Below are 2,500 nucleotides of genomic sequence, written 5' to 3' on the forward strand. Positions count from 1 at the left end.
TAAGCAAATTTTTTATTATGTCTAAATTTAATTGCAGTAAAACAATCATTAAAGGCGGAGTAAAGTAGCCCTGGTTGACGGTATAACATATATATATATATATATATATATATATATATATATATATATATATATATATATATATATATATATATATATTTATATATATATATATATATATATATATATACTTAAAAACTGTTCACTTTAAATTAATAAACATTTTTAAACAAAAAAATAAAATAAAATATGAAGTTTCAAAATAATTTTTTTTTTGTATAAGCAAAAAAAAAATTTATTTTGTTACTGAATTAAAACTGGGTTTTAATGGGTTAGTAACAATATTTTGTTACTGAATCCAACAAGTCTTAGAAAATTCACAAATGACTGAGTTCAACTCAAAGAACAAATAAATGACTGAGTTCAACTCAAAGAACGGAGTAATGGTGTAGTGTGGAACAGCTTCAGATAGTCTAATTGATCCACATGTTTTCAACATTTCGGTCATAGGTAATTTATATTTACAAATGAAGAGTTTTTATGGAAAAAAGTTAAACAACATAGTATGTACTTTGCAGTTTCCAAATTTCTTAACTGACATAAATATTAGGCAGATGGGCCATCTGCCTAATATTTGTGCCAGTTAGGAAATTTTTTTGATTGAAATTTCCTAATGATGAACAAACAGATAAGGTCTAATTGAATAGTATACTTATTCTCATGATCTTTTTCCTCTGCACTTCTTCCTTTGGGGCTATTTCAAGAATATTGTACACAAGGACTAACTATTTACAATTAATAAACTTCATGAGCAGATTGAACAAGACGTGTAATCAACATGAAAAGTCTGAAAAAATATAATGGTTTGTTTGAAATACTGTCTAGAGCTAGATAATAAACAAGTTGAATAGCCACATATACTATTTTATTATTTTGATAAATTTGCAAATAAATAAAATTATATGCATAAATCTAACAGTTTTGAGTGTCGACAATGTTTTGAGAAAAACTTGAAAAAGAAAAACAATTTTTTTTACATCAATTCTTAAATCCTCAGTTAATGTATTTACTATTACTTACAAAGACAGTTATTACGATGGTTATCTTAGCATGATTTCATACCATTAACAGGAGCTTCATACATTAATCAGTTGACGGTTTGGTAAAGCCGTTTTCTTTTTTTAAAATACTAATTAAAAAATACATAATAAGTAAATATAAAACATGCACAATAAAAAAATCAACTACTTACATGGATCTACTGGTTTTTTGTGAACAATTAAAGCCAGATGTACTTTTTCACTACCCAAATAATTTTCTGCATAACAGAAGTAAAATGATGAGTGATTCAGTCTAGCACTATTAATAAAAAGTTGGGAGCGCACACCAACAACATTTTTGTTTTTGCGCAAAACAAATGTTTCACTAACATTTAACTCAAGATGTGAAGAAAAGTCTAAATAAAATAATATTTTATATATACATATATATATATATATATATATATATATATATATATATATATATATATATATATATGCATACATATGTATACATATATATACATATACACATAAATATATGCATATATATATACATACATATATATATATATATATATATATATATATATATATATATATATATATATATATATGTATAGTTTTATAGATTGTTGCATTTGGGAAGAGCGGAATGAAAAAAATGATTCTTACGCCAACACATACATCACTTTTAATTACTTTTGACTTTCGTCCAACATTTGCGTGTTGTCAGAAAGTTAAAACCATTAATTTAATTACAAATTAATTGTTTTTTAAAAAAGCCACAAAAACGCAAAATTAATTGACCAGAATGTTTTTAAAAACATTCTGAATGTTTTTAAAAACATTCTGAAAGTTTTTAAAAACATTCTGAAAGTTTTTAACAATATAAACAATATTTTTATTTTTATTTTTTTTAATAAAATGTTTTTATTTTTAATATATGCGGTAGTGGTGTAGTGGTAAAGCGCTCGCTTCATAAGCGAGAGGTTCCGAGTTTGATCCCAACCACGTCCCTGGTAGTACCGCACTCAACTTGTTTCTCCGCGCAGTGGCCTTGTTCGTCAATGTTCGTGTTTCGGAGTTATAGAGTTGGGAGAGGGTTATAAATCACTATTAAGTAGCCTCCTCATCTGTAGTGGCCTTTTCAGCCTTGAGGAGGTGAATAACTAAAAAAAAAAATTTTTTAATAAAATGTTTTTATTTTTAATTTTTTTAATAAAATGTTTTTATTTTTATTTTTTTAACTGTAAATCATGCGCGGAGTGTTGCTACATTGACTATCTTATAGCCTGACCCCCAAGGGAGTGCTGCTATATCGACGACCAATAGCCTGACTCGCAACGGAGTGCTGCTACATCTACTATCTTTTAGCTTGACCTGCAAGGGAGTGCTGCTACATCGACTGAGGGTTTGGTTGGGGCAGGCAGTCTATCAATTAATAAAAAAAAATTCCG

General features: G+C 27.0%; 1 protein-coding gene across 1 annotated transcript in view; it reads right to left on the reverse strand.

Moving 5' to 3' along the window:
- Positions 1–2,500, reverse strand: part of LOC100209292 (hemicentin-1) — a 126,049-nt gene that overhangs the window by 13,837 nt on the left and 109,712 nt on the right. The window contains exon 35 of the mRNA XM_065816725.1: positions 1,253–1,456. Within this exon, the coding sequence (XP_065672797.1) occupies positions 1,253–1,456 (204 nt within the window). The remainder of the gene's footprint in view (positions 1–1,252; positions 1,457–2,500) is intronic.

Source organism: Hydra vulgaris, chromosome 13 (assembly GCF_038396675.1).
Source record: "Hydra vulgaris chromosome 13, alternate assembly HydraT2T_AEP".
NCBI classification, from domain to species: Eukaryota; Metazoa; Cnidaria; class Hydrozoa; order Anthoathecata; family Hydridae; genus Hydra; species Hydra vulgaris.